Source organism: Rhinatrema bivittatum, chromosome 2 (assembly GCF_901001135.1).
Source record: "Rhinatrema bivittatum chromosome 2, aRhiBiv1.1, whole genome shotgun sequence".
Classification (NCBI taxonomy): Eukaryota; Metazoa; Chordata; class Amphibia; order Gymnophiona; family Rhinatrematidae; genus Rhinatrema; species Rhinatrema bivittatum.
The window spans coordinates 662,655,235-662,672,773 of record NC_042616.1 but is presented as its reverse complement, the minus strand read 5'-3'; the positions used below and the strand labels follow the sequence as shown (position 1 = coordinate 662,672,773).

General features: G+C 44.2%; 1 protein-coding gene across 1 annotated transcript in view; it reads right to left on the bottom strand.

Annotated features, from left to right (window-relative positions):
• C2H8orf34 (chromosome 2 C8orf34 homolog) overlaps positions 1–17,539 on the bottom strand; it is a 624,237-nt gene that overhangs the window by 48,625 nt on the left and 558,073 nt on the right. Inside the window, exon 14 of the mRNA XM_029591437.1 lies at positions 617–710. Coding sequence (XP_029447297.1) covers positions 617–710 — 94 coding nt within the window. The remainder of the gene's footprint in view (positions 1–616; positions 711–17,539) is intronic.

The window sequence follows — 17,539 nt, the reverse complement described above, 5'->3', positions numbered from 1 at the left end:
ACTTTTCTCACACCAACCCATTTCATTGGCAGTCACTCTTCTGTCACAATCTCTACCATCGATGGCTCCTCTCACAGTGGCAAACCCACATCTTCAGTGGCAGTGGGCTGGCCTCCCTTTCAACACATGATCAACACATGATCACGCTCTGGCCTCGCCCTCACCTTCAGCAGACAACACAAGGCCCGCCTCCATTCACCAGCTCTGCTGCTTTTCCCACTGCTGCTATTGTGAGGTTTTCCTGCTTTCCTGTGCTACTACTTTGGCACTGGCTCCCTCATCATTGAAATGCAACAAAAAAAAGCCAGCATCGGGGCATTGTAGTCCTTTTATGCACGTAAAGTCCATTTAACGCATACAACCTTTTCAATATTCAGTTCTATGGAGTGAATTTTCAAAGGAGTTCCACAGATAAAATTAGCAATTTTCAAAAGTCCATTTACACACGTAAAACCCAGTTTTATGCACATAAATCCTTTAGAAATTTCAGCCCTAAGCTTTTATATTCTCAATGACTTTAATATAAACTTACAAAAAGAGCTTCAGCTTCCTAGTTTGTAAATAAATATTATCAAAGCAAAAGTGATTTTTAGGGGAGAATGCAAATTATACCTACATTTCTTTTGCTCTGCCTCCACTCCTTCACTTTCCGTGTCACTGGGCAGTATCCAGGGTTGACGTTCAACCTGCAGCTGTTGAAAGGCTTCATCCTTCAATACAATATACAGCAAGATTTTCTTATGTAGAGTTAATTACAATAAGATTTAGTAATATGCATTAATGTGCTAATGAGCATTAAACACCAAATTTGATGCTTAATATATGGTAAGTTCATGTTAAAACAGTATGCATTACAGATAACAGAAAAAAATATGTATTTATTTAAAGGATTTAATATTCACTTTCCTACCAAAGCACACAAAGCAAGGTACAGGATTTCAAGATGGATTACAATTGAGAGATAGACACAGTTATAGAATAGATTACATATAATTGTAAATAGTAAAGGGTGGGGGAGCAGGGGGCATAAATTATAAATTGTAGAAAATGCAGATCCTAACTTATAGTGCAGAACATGTCATGAATCATATTAATGAACTGTATTACAATCAAATGCATGCAAATGAACTCTATTAAAATATCTTAACTCACTATTTGCGCTAAAGCAAATAATGTATATTACACCACAAGAAGTGTACTTAACTTTGACCAAGAGTATTAGCAGACTACTTCATGTCTATGAGCCTTGATCTCCCACTGCCTGAACTAAGAAGGAATGTGCAGCCCTCCTTCCCATAAAAGCAAAGTAGGGTGAGAGAGTTCAGGGTGGGTTGATGGAGGAGAGGGTAGGCTTCTGCCACTACTTTATTTAAAATGTGAATTCCATGATTTAAGTGGGGAGGGAAGAGCGGCCTTTTGGACCTAATTGCCTGCCTTATTTTGAAAGGCTTGGGCAAGTGGAGGGACTCGGTTGCCAGTAGCCTCTAGCATTTCACTGGAGAGAGGGGGATCAAACTGGTAGATTCACACTTCAGCTTTTTTTTTTTTTACAGCATCAACTCTTAACTTGCTATATCCTTCAAATATAGCTATAAAGGGAAAAGTCATCCAGGTTCCCTGCCTCTTCAAATTTAGAAAACAGCTAAAAACATGGCTCTTTCATCAAGTCTTCCTGGATTAACATTCTTGACCCCCCAACTCTTCCATTGACCCCCCAGGAACTCATAACCCCTTGTATATTTTGTATAATTGCCTCCACGACCCACCGGTCTCCAGCTCCATTTGTATATTATGTACTCGTACACCTTTAATTAACCTTGTTGCAGTTCCTGTTATGCTCAGGCTTGTGGACCCTTGGCCAACGAGAGGATGGTATACCTTTCGGAGGGTCCATAGGCTCTCTCGTCGGGTGGCGAGGCAGAACAGGAGGCAGGACCAGCTGACCCTTGGCACTGAAGATGGAGGCGAACACGGAGGTGATGAAGAGACGAGATAAGGCGCTGTGTCTTCACCACTGGTGGTCTGCAGTCCCCCCGGGAGGAGCCCATAGGGACCCGACCGCTGGGTCTTAGGTGGACCTAGGGAGGTCAGGGTAACGGTGCAAAGGCCAACTGGAGCTTCGCCCTGTAGCTGCTCCTTTTCTAACTATTTTTCTTATATCAAAGTTTCCCTTTTGAAAGTTTAGCACGAGAGCCGTGGATTTGCTTACTGTCCCCCCTTTGAGTAAAAAATTCAAATTTGATCATATTATGATCACTATTGCCAAGTGGCCCTACCACCGTTACCTCTCTCACCAAATCCTGTGCTCTGCTGAGAATTAGATCTAAAATTGCTCCCTCTCTTTTCGGTTCCTGAACCAATTGCTCCATAAAACTGTCATTTATTTCATCCAGGAACTTTATCTCTCTAGCATGTCCCGATAATACATTTATCCAGTCAATATTGGGGTAATTGAAATCTCAGCCAAAAAAGACAACGAGCACATGCTGTACTTCATCAAATATCCAGCCAAAAAAGTGTAGACAGAGGTGGTCCCAATCAAAGGAATTCCAAATGCAGAGTTTATAAAGAAAATTATGTTGTTTTATTGCGGCAACTCCACTGGCTTAAATTGCAAACATTCTTTTACAGAAGTCCCCCGACTTGGTCCCGTGTTTCACCAGAGGCTGCATCGGGAGGGACCAAAGTTTTTCACACAACAATCTAAAAATAAAATATATCAACAATCAGGACAAAAATGGACTTAATGCCAAACAGAGAGAAGTAACGCGTATCACATTAGACAGGTTTTCATACCTGGGTGCAGAAACTTACAGCATAGCAGGGAGTGCAATGAACCTCAATACAACACAGGTATTTAAACCAAACAGAGTTAGGCGCGAAATTCAGGTGACGCGATCGCGATGCTCCAGGGAACCAATCACTGGCTCCCCCAAACCTGAAGCACCCAATCGCAGTCAAGCGAACAGGTGCCATTCAAACACCAATGATATTCATGTAAACAGGTGCCATTCAACTTCTTGATTCAAACCCTTAGGTGTTACAGTGTCTAGAGTAAAAATCCACCTTTGCTCCTTACGACCTAAGGGGCGGATTTTCAGAGCCCTGCTCGCGTAAATCCGCCCAAAACCGGGCGGATTTACGCGAGCAGGGCCCTGCGCGCGGGAAGCCTATTTTACATAGGCCTCCCGGCGCGCGCAGAGCCCCGGGACTCGCGTAAGTCCCGGGGTTCTCCGAGGGGGGCGTGTCGGGGGCGGGCCCGGTCGTCGCGGCGTTTCGGGGGCGTGTTGGCAGCGTTTTGGGGGCGGGTACGGGGGCGTGGCTACAGCCCGGGGCGGTCCGGGGGCGTGGCCGCGCCCTCCGTACCCGCCCCCAGGTCGCAGCCCGGCGCGCAGGAGGCCCGCTGGTGCGCGGGGATTTACGCCTCCCTCCGGGAGGCGTAAATCCCCCGACAAAGGTAAGGGGGGTTTAGACAGGGCCGGGCGGGTGGGTTAGGTAGGGGAAGGGAGGGGAAGGTGAGGGGAGGGCAAAGGAAAGTTCCCTCCGAGGCCGCTCCGATTTCGGAGCGGCCTTGGAGGGAACGGGGGTAGGCTGCGCTCGGCGCGCACCGGCTATACAAAATCCATAGCCTTGCGCGCGCCGATCCAGGTTTTTAGCAGATACGCGCGGCTCCGCGCGTATCTACTAAAATCCAGCGTACTTTTGTTTGCGCCTGGAGCGCAAACAAAAGTAGGCTATTCGCATGCCTTTTAAAATCCGCCCCTAAGTGTTCAGCATAATTACCTCCCCGAGATGGACGGGGGACCACTGCAATGAGAAAGAAAAACAGGTCAGAAATAGTGTGTAAACACCGGGTCCAGTGTTCAACTAAAGGTTCATTCTCACGGGAGGTCCTAATGTTAGAGCATTGTTCGATGATAGGTGTTTTTACCCTCCTCGATGATTTACCAACATATAATAAGGAACATGGGCATTTAATGACGTATACTACCCCGTGTGTGGTGCAATCAGAATCCTATCTCAAATGAAAAGTTTTATGAGTACTCGGGTGTGTAAAAGAAGACAAGGTGTCCATATGACAACACATCAAACAATTACCACATGGTTTATGTGTGCCCAATGTTACTAGGTCCTCATTAACCCGGGTAAAGTCCGCATGAATTAGCAGGCAGACCACAGTGCAGTGAATCAAAGTAGTTCTTTTTTTTTTTTTTTTTAACACAGCAGCCAAGACTCTGGGAACTAATCATTAGACTTGGGACAGTGACCATGTATGCCCAGATCTAACGACACCCCTGGCTTTCCCAGTGCCATGGCAGTTGCAAAAAAACACTATCTTATGCCTCCTGCTGGCGGGCGAGAGGATGGTAAGGGCGGAGGGTCATGTTGTGACTGAACCCTATAACCAAGGAGCAGGGTTGCTATGGAGGGGTTGGAGACACTGGGCATTTGCCCAGATTTTCTCTGCCCTTCCTCCTAAGGATGGCCCTGCATCCCAGTACCAGCATCTTTTTTCTAGAAAAAGCTATGGATATATCTCTCATGGAATTCATTTAACAATATCTCTGACAGCAACAATATCTAAATCTGCCTCTACCATTATGGCATATAAGTCTGGAATTTTATTACATAAACTATGAATATTTGAACTCATAGCCTTCCAGATATTTCTCCTTTCTTTGTCCAATGAAGTTGATTTTCAACAAGTTCATTCAGTGGCAACCTAGCTGGCTATGTCATAGCAGAGTCAAGTTCAGGAAAGGCTTCAGTCACAATCTAGCTAGATTTACCTAAACCTATAACATAGCTGACTAAACTTAAATAGCAAGTGCTGGAAATTTGCATTAGCCAGCTAAGTTAAATCCTTCCTCAATAACGAAGAATACCTACATTTTGAGTGACTAAATACAGTGTAAGGTTGTTGTGGAGTTTGAACCACTGACCCTGAGGTGGTAGATTGTCGCTGTGTACAGAGAGCTATGTGAGGAATTAGGAAAGCTGTAGTGTTGTTACTTTCCCAGGTACTGTGGGTTGGGATGGGCTATGCCCAGCCAGGCTCCCATTGACAATATATAAACTCTCCCTGTTCCCCCAGCTGTTTGTAAGGGTTAGCCAGGAGAGAGTTCTCTGCTGGCACAACATCTCCTGAGCTTTCATTGCTGTGTCTGAACACGGCTGCACTGAGGTTTAGTGAGCTGGATTGGGTCTCTCTTCCCAGATTACTTGATAAGGGATACTGCATCTTTTTGAGTACTCTGGTTGTTCCCTGCAAGCTGTAAGTCACGACGCACATATTTTGTTTTCTACTTTTTGTCTTTTGCATTAAAGAATATCAATTGAAAGCATGGTTATTGCATTGTTTGTTTAGATCCTGACATACAGTCATCTGGTGAAAAAAGGTGGTGATTATATTTAGCCACATAGAAAATAATTTTGAAAACTATTTTCTCAGATATAAGAGCACTTTACTCATGGAAATGGGCTTTTAGAAAACTGTGCACCCTATATGCAAGCAAAAGTGTGTACCATTGGCCTCTATGGCATAAACTTTTAAAGGGATTTTGCATGTAAAAATAGTATGTACTCACACATATGTTATTCTATAAATGTTGAAAGTATGCATGCATTTCCATTTCGTGCGTACATTTTATCAGGGGAAAAAAAAGGGCATGATAGGAGTATTCGGAGGTGTGGTTCGAAAGTACACACAGTAGATGCTCTGTTCTAAGAGATATAAGCGTATATTTAACCAAACTTATTTATGCACTTTTATACCTAATTAACTTGTGCACTTGAAACGCGACTAGACTGTTGCCCGCAGGTTTTGGGTGAAGTGCTAGAGATGGATTGGGTGAACTTGAGGAGATATCAGCAAATTGGTGATTTCAAGCGTTCGTGCATACTTTATAAAATGACTCCATATATAAACTGGGTTATTACGTATGCATGTTATATTTTTACACATCTAAGATATTCACATATATATTAATAAATTAGGTAAAGAAAGTATGCATTTTCTTGCATTGGAAATATTCACACGTACTGAAACGTGTATGTACTTTTAGAGCAGTACTAATGGAAGCCTATTTGTGGCTTCCATTACAGGCCCCACTATTGCCCTGTCACTCAACAATTCCATGTCTCAGCCAATAGCTGGAAGTATCCTTCATGCCCATAAAGCTTCTTTCTTCTTCAACCAATAGGCAATCATCCAGTGGTAAGATGGACACAGCACAACCCCTGTGTCATGACCTGACATGTCATGAAAAAGTACATTTCAAGCACTCGCAATCCAAATATAGAACTACCCCAAATACTATTTGCGGGGAATCTCTATGAATTTCTTCCAAGGACCTTTTGCATTATGGCAGCATTGCCATTGATGGGTTGGAATCCAAGGCAAGCTCCAATACATACCATCTAGTCACTGGGTCTAAGGACTGCTGAACAGAAGCAACATTGCTCAGGGAACCTATATATGGCCTTACAACCCCTATAGCAGGTGAGTGTCTCACAGTTAGGATATCACCCCAGTGTCTCCACCTCTTCCATAAATGGGATACACTCCAACAATTTGATTTGTGATGGACATTAAACTTCATTGCTTACCAGCCGATGGCTTGTTACACACATTTTTATCTTTTCACAGACACCACCAACTCTGATGAGGAAGAAGAGCAGAAAGAGAAGAAAGAAGCAATGGACCTGGCCCCTCCTGCTGAAGCAGCTGCAATGCTGGCTGCAGGTGGCCTGCAGCCATCACCACTATACTCTGCAGCAGCACAGCAGTGAGTCCTTATCCCCCCCCCCCCCTGCCAGCTAGCTGCCCCCAATCTCAGCCTCAGCAGCCTCCCTTTATGTCCTATTCTCTAATGTCTTCACCTTTTTTCCCCCCCAGCGACTTCAGAATGCAGGTCCTGATGGTGGCCATCTCTTGCTTGGGTAGGATCTTTTTTAATATGGCCATTAACCCCATGGCTGAAAATCTGATTGGCTATGTGTGTATATCGAGGACTGGATTGAGAACCCCTTGCATATAGCATAAACATTGCACAGATTAAACAAATATGAAATCTCTCAAAAGTGACTTTTGTGTATTTAGCTCTTTGGCACTACACAACAGCACAGAGCTGCTGCAGCCGTTCGCCTTCATGGAAGTACAGGTGCTTCACCTTTTTTTCTTTCTAAGTCCTCAACCTCCCGAGGGGAGGAAGCTTGGTGGTTGTAGTGGTGATGCAGGCCTGCCAGCTCATCCTTCCATGGTTCCTTCTCATACCAGGGATAGGGAAGAGGGTTTTGTTCTTCAGGATTAATTTCTTTCGCAGGATAACGTCTTTTCCATAACACTGCTGTGCTTCAAGGGATTTCATTCAAACATTCTGCTTGAGTGTAACAGCATTATGGAACAGAAGTTACCCTGAGAAAGAAATTATCCCTGAAGAAGAAAATCTCTTTGAACCGCAGCTCTGTTGGATTGGATTCTTGCTGCATTCTTCCAGCTAAGTTTTACTTGCATAAAAATTCTAAAAATATACTAAACAAATTGAGACTACTAGGAGGCTATGGTGGGATTTTTGATGATTATATCAGGCACCTTTTGTTAAAGAAAAAAATGAAAAGGTAGCCATGTATGAAAACTACCTGGTACCTCCATGTCTATGTACATATTCATGTGTGCGGATAGTTTATGGCTCCTTGCCCCTCACATATTCTCTTGTATATCGCACTTTATCTTTGTTCCCCCTTTCTTGTTTCCTACTCCCAGTTAAGGCACCCTTGTTATAATGTAACTTTATACTCCTTCAAACTGTCTTGTTGTTTGGTTATAGTTACTGCCTAGTTCGATGTAAACCGAGTTGATTTGATTTGTATCAAGAAAGTCGGTATATAAAAGCCTTAAATAAATAAATAAATATTTTGTTGGATATATTTTGCACTTTGCTTATGGAATATTTCTATAGGGATAGGGAAGAGGCAGCCTCCTTCTCCTCCTGTTAGAAAATATGGCTGTATATGCCCAGTTTTGTGAGAATGCATTTTTTTAAGTTATCCTCCCTAATGTATAGAAGCATTTTTGGCTTTTTATCCTTATTTCATGCCAATGCCATTCGTTGTGTATGCTCTGTGAGCTTCCTCTGCCATGTTCCATAGGAGACCAATTGGACTGGAACATCTTTTATATTAAAAAAGTATAATGAGGCTTACCCATATTTACACAGACTTGGAGCCAAGTCTGATACAAATCCCATATTATCCATTCACCAACAGTCTAACTGTCACTTTTTGGTCTCCTGAGCTGGGAGTTTTCTGACACAAGATAGCTTCGTAGGTATTCACCCAACCTTCCCAACTAGTAATTTCCTATGATTTCCTGTTAACCCTCAAAATGGGCAAATCAACCACAAAATGACGACAGCACTGAGCTTCCTGGGTGCATCATTTTCCAAAATATAAAAAAAAAACCAGAAATGAATACAGCAGTTGCACACTTTTCCCTCACAGCTCTCAATTTGTCAACATTAACAGATTGTTGTGTGGATGGACAACAAGGATTTTATCATTTGCATTTTAAATTTAATTAAATTTACAAATAATCAGCAGATGTATCAAACTTTATGGGACTTCACATTGCTCGTTTATTATGGATAGATAATTTAATTATATTTATATATCAAATTTTTAAAGAATATAATGTGACTTTTGCTTGAGCAGACTTGTAATTTAGCACACCTGCTAATATTTTCCATGTCAATACAGAGTCAGGAAGTCAAATGTATGCCCCATAACTCTGATCTTCCAACAACATATAATTCCTTTTGATGAGGATCATGGAGCAAAAGTCTTGAATTTTTTTTTAACTTAACAGCTGATTTACTGATTGATCTTTGCCAAATATTTATAAATTGCTCTATTACAAAATTAAATCTTGGCAAGGGATAATGCATTCTCTGTAAGAAGCCAAAAAAATAACTGGATGCCTTTGTTTTTAGAATTTTTTTTTTAACTAGATCCTTTTCAAAATAGCATAAGTTGACCTTTCTGAGTTTACTATATAAAAAATAGATGGATGATATTAAAACTAGTATTTGTTACCAAATCTGTTATGCAATTGGATGGTAAATATATTTTGAAGGTACAGGTTGTTATTTTTTTTCCAGTGTCTTTTCTTCTGTTAATGTATATCAAAACAGTGATTCAAAGCATTTCAGATTTAATAAAGCACACATCTTACTATACACTAGTGCTAAGAAATATATTTTGTTTTATTGAGATCATCCAGAAGAACATAGAGGTTCACATACTCTTTCCTTTCTTTCACTAAACCTCATCATATTAAGTTATGATATTGACAGTATTATTTTCTATGGAAAGAACGCATAATAATGATTGTGGTTCTTATTAAGTATAGACAATTATTTTTGTGACCTATCCTTGTTAATACTGAAATCAATATTTAAAAGAATGTGTTTGGCTAAGTTTGGGACTTAGCTACACAAATCTGGGATTTAAATATATCACCTCACTGACAGACTGTTTTAGCAGGTAAGTCATTACCACAGTGAAACGTTAGCTGGATAAAAAGAATAGGTGGTGCAGGGGTGTGTCGAGGTCAGGCTTGAATTTAGCAAGCCTAAGTTTAGCTGCCTAGATCTAGTCCTATATTTTTCGGATAGGTGTTTACCCAGATAACTTAGAACTTAACCGGCCATATTAAATATACATCCGGTAAGACACACACACACACACACACACAAACCCCTTAACCAGCATGCTTCCAAAATAATGAAATACCTGAGGGGCATAGCATTCAGTCCTGGTCCCCTCACCCCATCCCAAAAAAATCATAGCAGTCCGATGACACTCCTCAAGAAATTGAAAGAACGGCTTTGGGCCTCCTTTTCCCTTCATCCCATCTTCCTGCCGCACTACCACCCCTGCTGTCACTCTTCCACCCCACATGGAATGCTACTGAAACCACTGATACCACAACAGGAACCGGCAGTGACTGCACTGCACTCCTGGCTGCATCCTCCAGGCTCTAACAGGGCATCTCCTGGATGTTTAAAGTGTCAAATAGCCCTGAGTTTAGCCCTTTTGGCATCAAATTCCCCCTCCCCAAAGAAAAGCCGCCACACATTTCATGGACACCTACACTCCATCAGAAATAGTCAGAAGCCATGTTCCTGGCACTAACCATACCCCACAACTAAATTGGAAAAAAGTAACAACATTCCTGCCCTGAAGACTTATAGCTCTTGCACAAGGACAGCGCTAGGGGCCTTAGGGCCATTTTTATTCCAGGTCAGGTGGATGGTGGGGTTTGTGCTTGAGGGTGGGGAAGGGGCAGAGATATTGTCCATCTGTGTTAGGAGGTTGGGAAGATATGGGGTTATGCTGGGACAGGAAGAAGACACATGGGGGAACCTTTCTTTGGGTAGAGGGAATTAGGTGCTGGGGGCCAAACTCAGGGCTACATGCCCTTTTAAGTTTCACATCCAAAGGGGCCAGGGACACACGGACATTAACACCACAGATAACGTCCATGCATTCACGGCCATTGGAACACAGGAATTATTAAACTGTAGCACTCAGGTACCTCAGTTTATTAAATCCCATGAGAAATTTCTTGAGTTAAAACAGTGCATTGAAGCACCATTTTAATGCAGCTTAGTAAATAATCGCTTAGCATGTTATTTCTGATATAAGCAGATGACAAATATTTTAATTAATAAATAAATAGTTAGAATGAAATCTAGTTAGAATGTCAAATAATGAATCTTAAAATCTAGCTGGTCCTATCCTATCTATTAAATCTCTTTAGACTCTAGATTCTGAATGACTGAGTTGTGACTTTATAATACAGCTCAATTGGAATTGCGAGAAATTTCTTAATTACATTTGAGTGGAACTCAATCAAACCTGACAGCTTTCCCAATATCTGTCCAATCATAATAAACATGGCACAGCAGATTTACAAAATGCTATACAATGTATGCCCTGATACTGAAGGAAATTCTGTTTCTTCCAAAGTTCAAGCAAACGTTTTCCACAAGAATCACAAACTAGACATAAGAACATAAGAAGTGCCATCCTTAAGGTTTATATCATCTTATTAATAAAAATAATTTTCAACAGATTTTACCTGGGTAAGTAGTTAGCCAGGTAAAACTGAGAATGAAAATTGCCCTCCCACTTTGTGGGTAGAAGCGCCCGTGCTGTTTCACAGCGTGGCTGCTTTTGCAATCACTGAAAAGGAGTGAGGCTGGGGCCAAGGAAAGTACAGAGCCAACCAACAATGAAATCGCCATGCATCATTCACAGTGCAGACTTCGCACCTGTTGCAAAGCAGGTCCAAAATTTTCACAGGAAAACACCAAGTGGAGTTTCCTTTTGAAAATGTGCTTGCAGTCCTTATGGTTTAAAAATTGATCTATGTTACATAATATGTGTCAGATAGTCTATATTGAATGCATATGCAATACTGAAATGAAGGTACATTATTATACATTGTGAAAATATATAGGTCAATTCTCAGCAATGTGTGAGTGAGCAATTTATTCAGCTATAGTTAGCCAGATAGACTGTCACAGATATTCAGCTGAGTGCTGCCCATTAGGAGATTTGCTGAATAGATCTGGATAAAATCTTAGATAACCAGATTAAACTTATCCAGCTAACTTTAGGACTGCTCTCCGGTAGGAACAGACTTAACTAATAACTATCGGGTCGATCCTGTAAGGCCGCGGTAATAACAGTGCGGCAGTGTCAGGCGCACCCTTCCTCCCCGCACGCACAGTTCTCTTCACTAACTCCCCGATACTCTCCTCTAATCGCATGCAAATGCATGCCGCGGCTTTAAAGCGGTAGGGAAGGGTTATGCCCGCGTAACCCATTTTACTGTATAGGCGCTTAATACAGCACCTATACAGTAACCAGGGTGCGCTGGTACCTGTCATTTCAAATGTCATTTCAAATGACATTTGAAATGACAGGTACCATGAAGTGAAAAAAAAAATACCAAAATATGTAAAAACCTGAGTGTTCAAAAAAAATAATTTTTAAATACCTGTCGGAGGGCCGCGTGGGTTCAGGCGGCGGCGGGAGCCGGGTGGTCGCGTGTTAAATCTAGGCCGCGGGCGGGCGGGTGGGCGCCTGTTCCAGGCGGCAGCGGCAGCGGCGGCGGGGGGACACGCGTTAGTTCGAGACGGTCGGTGGGCGGCGGGTAGTCGCGTGTTAAATCTAGGCCGGGTCCGCACAGGCGCGCATTCATTCACTGCCGGTGGGGGCTGCTGAGAGGCAGCCCCCACCGGCAGTGGGGGCTGCCTCTCAGCAGCCCCGCGCCTGTGCGACCCCTGCGATTCGGCGCTCAAGGCAGCTCACATGCCATGACGTCACGGCATGTGAGCTGCCTTGACTGTGACTGCCTTGAGCGCCGAATCGCAGGGGTCGCACAGGCGCGCATTCATTCACTGCCGGTGGGGGCTGCCCCGGCAGCCCCCACCGGCAGTGAATGAATGCGCGCCTGTGCGGACCAGGCCTAGATTTAACACGCAGGGGTCGGCGCTCAAGGCAGTCACATGCCGTGACGTCACGGCATGTGACTGCCTTGAGCGCCGAATCGCAGGGGTCGCACAGGCACGCATTCATTCACTGCCGGTGGGGGCTGCCGAGGCAGCCCCCACCGGCAGTGAATGAATGCGCGCCTGTGCGGACCCGGCCTAGATTTAACACGCGACCACCCGGCTCCCGCCGCCGCCTGAACCCACGCGGCCCTCCGACAGGTATTTAAATTTTTTTTTTTTTTCTGACAGGTTTTATGTGTCCCACATCATTACATTTTCTCGATCATCTCTGTATCGCTTTTTTTTTTTATTGTTTTTGAGTGTCTTAAGCGGTGTCAATGGATTTGTTACTAGACTCACAGTCCTAACTCCTACTAGGGGGAGGCGGTAAACTAAGACGTTACGGCCGCGGCAAAACAGTGCGTTACTAATGAGATAACCTGAGCACGCGTTACGGTATCGGAGGGGAATAGCTAATTCCTTCATTATACAGCTAATTCGTTCATTTACATGCCGGGTGGGGAAGGGTTACGCGTCTGTTTTAAGAAGCGCTACGGACGCGCGAAACTGGAGACTGTATCGCTGGTTTGCCTTACGCGTCCGAATTGTGCGCAGCGAGCTCGTTACAGACGAGAAATCTTCAAATGAATGTTACTGTATCGAGCTGTATATAAGATATTTGGTTAACTTTTAATATCGTATTTAGGTACTTTCCATCGGGGCCTGATTTACCTTCTAGCAACACTGTTCACTGTGGTTAGCACTGGAAAGCAGGACCGCTGTTCTGCTTGTGGGTGGCCACAATGTGCAGGAGTGGACAATACATGTGCAATCTGCCCAGACTGAAACAAATATGATGCTCATAAATGAATTTAAGAACATAAAAACATAAGAAATTGCCATGCTGGGTCAGACCAAGGGTCCATCAAGCCTAGCATCCTGTTTCTAACAGAGGCCAAATCAGGCCACAAGAACTTGGCAATTACCCAAACACTAAGAAGATCCCATGCTACTGACGCAATTAATAGCAGTGGCTATTTCCTAAGTAAACTTGATTAATAGCCGTTAATGGACTTCTCCTCCAAGAACTTATCCAAACCTTTTTTGAACCCAGCTACCATAACTGCACTAATCACATCCTCTGGCAACAAATTCCAGAGCTTTATTGTGCGTTGCTAGTATATATGTAGTGATTCTATATAAAGATATGTAAATCATCTTTTAACTCTATACATCTGTATCTCAAACATTCTTTAATAGGGATGTGAATCGTGTGCCCGATCGTTTTAACGATCAGGTTTGGCTGGAGGGAGAACAAAATCTGATCGGTAGAGATGAGAATCGGAATCTGTTCCGATTCCGATTCACATCGTGAATTTTTTTTTAGTGAGGCCCGAGCAGATAAAAAAAACCCCACCGACCCTTTAAAATTGATTCCTGAGCTTCCCCCACCCTCCCGAACCCCCCAAAACCTTTTACATGTACCTGGTGGTCTAGCGGGGGGGGGGGGGGGGGGGGCGGGAGCCATCCCCTGCACTCATATCCTCCGTGCCGGTATCAAATGGCGCCCATAGCCTCTGACCTACTATGTCACAGGGGCTACCGGTGCCATTGGTCAGCCCCTGTCACATGGCCATCGGTGCCATCTTGTGCTCCTACCATGTGACAGGGGCTGACCAATGGCATCTGTAGCCCCTGTGACATAGTAAGGGCAAAGGCTATCGGCGCCATTTTGCTTACTGGCAGCCGACGGCCCGAGTGGAGATCGCTCCCGGACCCCCGCTGGACCCCCAGGGACTTTTGGCAAGTCTTGGGGGACCCTCCTGACCCCCACAAGACTTGCCAAAAGTCCAGCGGGGGTCCGGGAGCGACCTCCTGCACTCCGGCTGTCGGATGCCAGTACTCAAAATGGTGCCGATCGCCTTTGCCCTCACTATGTCACAGGGACCGACGGTCGGCCTCACTATGTCACAGGGGCCGACCGTCGGTCCCTGTGACATAGTACATGTACATGTACCAGGTACATGTAAAAGGTTTTGGGGGGTGGGGGAAGCAAAGGGGTCATTTGTAAAGGGTCGGGGGTGGGGTTTTTTTTTTATCGGGCCATCGGCGCCATTTTTATTAATGGCAGCCAATGGCCCGAGAGCGGGAGATCGCTCCCGGGACTCCCAGTAGATCACCAGGTATTTCTAAAAGGTTTTGGGGGGGGGGGGTTCGGGAGGGTGGGGGAAGGTAAGGGATTAGTTTTAAAGGGTCGGGGTGGGTTTAGGAGGAGTTTTGGTGTGCTGGTTTTCCTGCCCTCCCCCCAAATAACTCCCGTTAGTGGACATTAACCCCATTAACGATTTTTCACGATAAATCGGGGGAATTTCTATTGTTTTGCGCACTCTAATGATTTTTGACGATTTAAAAAATATCTGACGATTTTTTTAAATTGTCAAAAAACGATTCACATCCCTATTCTTTAATCTTGAATACATCTAGGAATAAAAGAAAAATAAATGTATATACAATGCTGTTGCATTTTATGTTCATTCGTCTAATCATTTGTGTTAAATGAATTACTCTTAAGCTAGCCTTTAAGTAATTGAAAGCGTGCAAAGGTATGGTATGCACAATTTATATCTTCTCTGTTGACTTGGTTTGTAAAAGCCAAGAAAACATTTCCTAGTCATGCATAAATCAATAAGAATTTCGACCACTATTACACTTATTAGATACTTCACTTTTTACAGGCTGCTTTTCTCTTCTGTCAAATATTTTTGTGATATAAAATGAAATAAACTCTACAAAACATATCTTGACAATTATACAGTGCATTCAGAAAGTATTCATAACCTTCCAGAAAAATTGTCCTTAAGCAACCCGGGTCCCAGAGTAACTCGAAAGACAAAGTTTTAAACTCAATAACAGTCAGTTAGAGGTTTGGTACCTTGTTGAAGGTGTAGGAGTGCAGATCCAGCTAGCAGGGTCATCAAACACTGAATGAAACAAGGTAAGAAACCCTGTCAAATCCCAGAGAATAGGATCATTACGCTCCCAGAGAGGTGAAGCCTAGGCCAGAGCTTTTCCGTCTAATAGAGACAGGATGTACGTAGTTTTGGACACTACATCTGGAAAGTAAGTAGGTTGTAAGGAGAAGTACATACAGCTCTGATTCAGGAAGCCTCTGCATAATAGAGGATCACCTGTAAAACGAGTGGATGCAGGCAAGGGCACTGAAAGTCTTACGGATCCATCTGGTGCAGAGGCGGTAGCCTTGTCAGGCATAGAAGCAGCATTCAGTTGAGAAATGAGCTGGTTGAAGGTGTTAGTCAGTGTCTCCAAAGTCCTTTGCTGTTCAGACAGATGCTGGGCCAAGCCAGGGATGGCCTGGAGGGCCGCGAGCTGTGCCAGGTCCATGGAGTTAGCAATCTGTTATGTTTGAGGATAGAAGTGAACCCCTGGGCTGGGATGAGCAATATCTCCACCCACAGGGAAGAGCCCTGTGAGCCTCACCGTCAGCAGGCACATCTCAGTGGTGTATGACACAGCTAAGAATGAAGATTATATTAAATGGGAAGAAATTGTTAGACTCTATTGGAAAGGAACTCTGTTTGTATAGTCCTGGGCAAAGGGAATTACCCAGAGAGAGACTCAGTTGAGAAGATTCGGTAGTGGCCCTTGGAATGGGGTATGCCAGAGATCCCCTCAGGAAAGCGTAGGCAGCTTCAGGAGTACAGATCCAGTAGTGGCCCACAGGGCAGGGTATGCCGAGGATATCTGTAGCAGACGTTGTAGAACTGGAAGCAATGCAGAACTTTGAGTGGTCTCTGTAGATGGTATCCAGGTATTCCATAGAGCAGAAGGCAGGATGGTGGTAGTGGTCTGAGGATCGGGGTACGCCGCGATGAATCCTCAATGCAGTCAGAATGGAAGAAGTCAGTAGGTGTACTCACAGTTGGTGTTCCTGGAGCGAGATGGAGACCAGAGAAGCAGGTCCAGTAGTAATAGTAAGGCAGAAGGCCCTCTGAGGAGCAGATAGCCGGGAACGCAGGGGAGCCTCTGAGGAGCGGGTACTCAGTGCATCCGTATGCCAATAGCAATCAGGAACAGGAAGTCCTTGAAGAAGAGCGTACAGCAGGATGGAACTCCTTGCTAACTCGAGGAGTACAAGGGCAGGTTGGATTAAGTACACTGGCAGGTAGACGTCATCGGGTGGGGACGCCCCCGAGGTTCCCACCATGATGTATTCAAATCTGGCCCTTGTGCGTGCGTGCACACCTTAAGTAGCTCTGGGTCCAAGATGGCGGTCGGCATCCCCCACGCTGTCCCAGGAATGCCGGTTTGCGTGGACTGGTAGAGACTGCCATTCATCCCAGACTTGCAGGAGTAGGAAAAAAAGAGGTGAGCATGAGAGGTCGCAGCTGTCTGCAACCGACAGGTGTAACACAGATTACTTAGAAATCTATTGTTAGGTGCATTCTAAGATATTATTTATCAATAAGACTACAATTAGTAGGGCCTAGACCTGTATGCCTACTGCCCATCCTTGGGCTCCCTCCAAAAAATTCAGTTCTGGCTACGCCACTGCCTCCATCATTCTTAAATGGAAGTTTGTAACCACCGGACTCTTCCTAGTGCTGGTCGCCAGCCTAAACTGAGCAATCGGGAGAGAAGAGTCTTGATCATGGAGGTGACCAAGAACCAGGGTTCCACTTTAGAGATGGGAGACCCTTCCAGAAGGCAACCATCTCTGTGGCACTCCACTTTTATGTAGAATGGCCATATGGAAGCCACTCTTCAACCCAAAGAGGGCTGTCACTTCATGTCACTTCATGACAGCCCTCTGAGTTTGCCAAAAAGTTCTTGAAGGATTCTCAGAGCATGAGAAACAAGATTCTCTAGTCTGATGAAACCAACATTAAACTCTTTGGCCTGAATGCCAAGCATCATGTCAGGAAGAAACCAGGCACCACTCATCATCTAGCAAATAA